Source organism: Olea europaea, unplaced genomic scaffold (assembly GCF_002742605.1).
Source record: "Olea europaea var. sylvestris unplaced genomic scaffold, O_europaea_v1 scaffold3444, whole genome shotgun sequence".
Taxonomy (NCBI): domain Eukaryota; kingdom Viridiplantae; phylum Streptophyta; class Magnoliopsida; order Lamiales; family Oleaceae; genus Olea; species Olea europaea.
In genome coordinates, this window is record NW_019253503.1 from 46,560 (window position 1) to 48,781 (window position 2,222).

At 34.2% G+C, this 2,222-nt stretch overlaps 1 protein-coding gene across 1 annotated transcript in view; it reads right to left on the minus strand.

Annotated features, from left to right (window-relative positions):
• Positions 1-921: 921 nt before the first annotated feature.
• The window catches only part of LOC111386172, a 2,890-nt gene continuing 1,589 nt past the window's right edge, over positions 922-2,222 (minus strand). Inside the window, exons 3-4 of the mRNA XM_023010625.1 lie at positions 1,153-1,168; positions 922-977 (exon numbers count right to left, since the gene is read on the minus strand). Of these exons, the coding sequence (XP_022866393.1) occupies positions 922-977; positions 1,153-1,168 (72 nt within the window). The remainder of the gene's footprint in view (positions 978-1,152; positions 1,169-2,222) is intronic.

The following is a 2,222-nucleotide window of genomic DNA, read 5'->3' on the forward strand; positions in this document are numbered from 1 at the left end:
TAAGGATTTTTTATGATATTAAGAATTGTTTGGTATGTGAGATATGTGATATTGAGATCGATCAGAAAAGTACCCGTGATTATATATTTCTTCTAGTTCACAAAAGGGCATTGGCCGTGTTCTATACTATGCTGAGGGGTCTTGGACCGAGGATGAAGGGGTCTCGACCATATACATATAGTTCACTGAGAGGCCTTTGCCGTGTTCTAGAATTGATTACTAGAGGTCTTGAGACCGGCTTTCGTTCATAGAGGAGGCCAAAGGCCCGTGGCGAAAGTAATTAACCCGAGGCGCGAATTACATATTTTAGTCAGAGGGTACATTTTTGGTAGATCACATGTGATGTGATGAGATGATGGTATAGATATCAGCTAATGACTATCATGGATATGAGATGATATTTATAGAGTTATGAGAATTTCTCAATTTTTTTGGATATAAATTTTATGAGGCTATTGTGTGAATTACTAAATGATATGAGCTTGATGCCTATGTATGAGAAAAATGTTTAAATGGAAAAGTATAATTATTTTCGAACTTCTCCACTCACTGAGCTATCAACTCATATATTTTTCCGTAATTTTCTTACAAGTAGCAATTGATTCTTTTTAGCTGGAAGGGCCTAATGATTTCAAAATGAGAGTCACACGACATGTTGAGTGTTATAAACTCATATTGATGAGGCATAAAGTAAATAATTTGGGCCCATCTCATTATATTTTGCATTTCATTTGATTTTGGCACATTTTGTAGTAACTCATAGTCAGCATTGATGATAGGTTTGACATCCAGTCAGCATCTATCATCGGTGCACGTCATGTTTGGGGTCCATTAAAGTGATTCGGGACGGGTCGTGTCATTAATTAAGGGAGATCGTGAGAGAATGCATATCACCTAAGGCATGTAAGATAGGATTGCACTTCATAAAAGACCAAAGCAATAAATACCAGTTATAGACGGACCAAAGTTCATCCCAACTATTAAAAGGTCAATAACAACAAGCAATAACACCATGAACCATGTAGATTGTTCTGAAAGATCCTGCAGCTATGGGTAAATAGGGTTTGTTTACCCTCTAGTCGAAGCTAGGGCAAAATAGTGAAATGGATGTATCCAAGAAGTAGAAAGAAAACAAGTGTTCGACATTGTTACTCTTTTGAGGACCTTCCTAATGAGACAGTAGAGATATTCTTACACATACAATAATATACATATTTAAGATGAGATACTTATATATATACTTGTCAATCCCAACATCATATATTTGATTGAAGCAAACTATTCAACCATTTTCAATGTGCTTGGTGCGTTCGTGAAAAATAGGGTTTTTACATAGATGTATAGAGGACTGACTATTTGAATTTACCACCACATAATCATTTATGAATATATTATGAATAAGAAGCACCATGAAAAACCAAAAAATTCATGCAAGGACTTGGGTATTTATAGTTGAAAGTGTTTAGGTAGTATGGACCATGTAAAACTCTTCAAAAATGGAAATTAGAGTGTTTCGCACATAACTCTGTCTCTCGAGGGAGGAGCTAGCGACAGGCGAGTGAGATGCATTCTGTTTTTGTCGCTCGAGCAAACAGCCAGCGACAGTTGAGCGACAGCTGAATAGCTGTCAGTATTTTCATTGTAACTTTCTCTTTCGATGCCTAGTTGAAGTGATTCAAAATGCTCTAGAAAGCCAACATAAAACTCCTAGAAATAGCCTTGTCCAAATTCAATATTTTCTATGTGAAAAATGCATTGCAAATTACCACTGAAAATTTGGAACATAACTTATGCGGCTCTTTGATATTCTTTAGACTTCTAATTACATTCATTTAATCATATGTGATCTTCTGGGACATCTTGGCCTCCTTCAAAGACTATACTACGAACTTCAAAAGATTTCTTGACTTTTACAAATCTTTCATGTTAATCCATTTATCTAAATAATTGTCAATACAATAGAAACCTAACAATTAATAACTTAAAATAAAGATATATATGCACGTACGGTCAATCTAACGATGGTTGTGTAATCAATAATATCTACTGCACAATTAATAACTTAAAATAAATCAATAGCAACATTTATATATTCATTATTTCAATTAATTAAGCATTTTTACTAGTAATTTAATAAACTTAGAAAAGAAAAATAATATAAAAACTTCAAATTTAAGTCTCTTTTCAACGGTTGTCAAAGAGGGTCTAAATTTCGTTCCCCC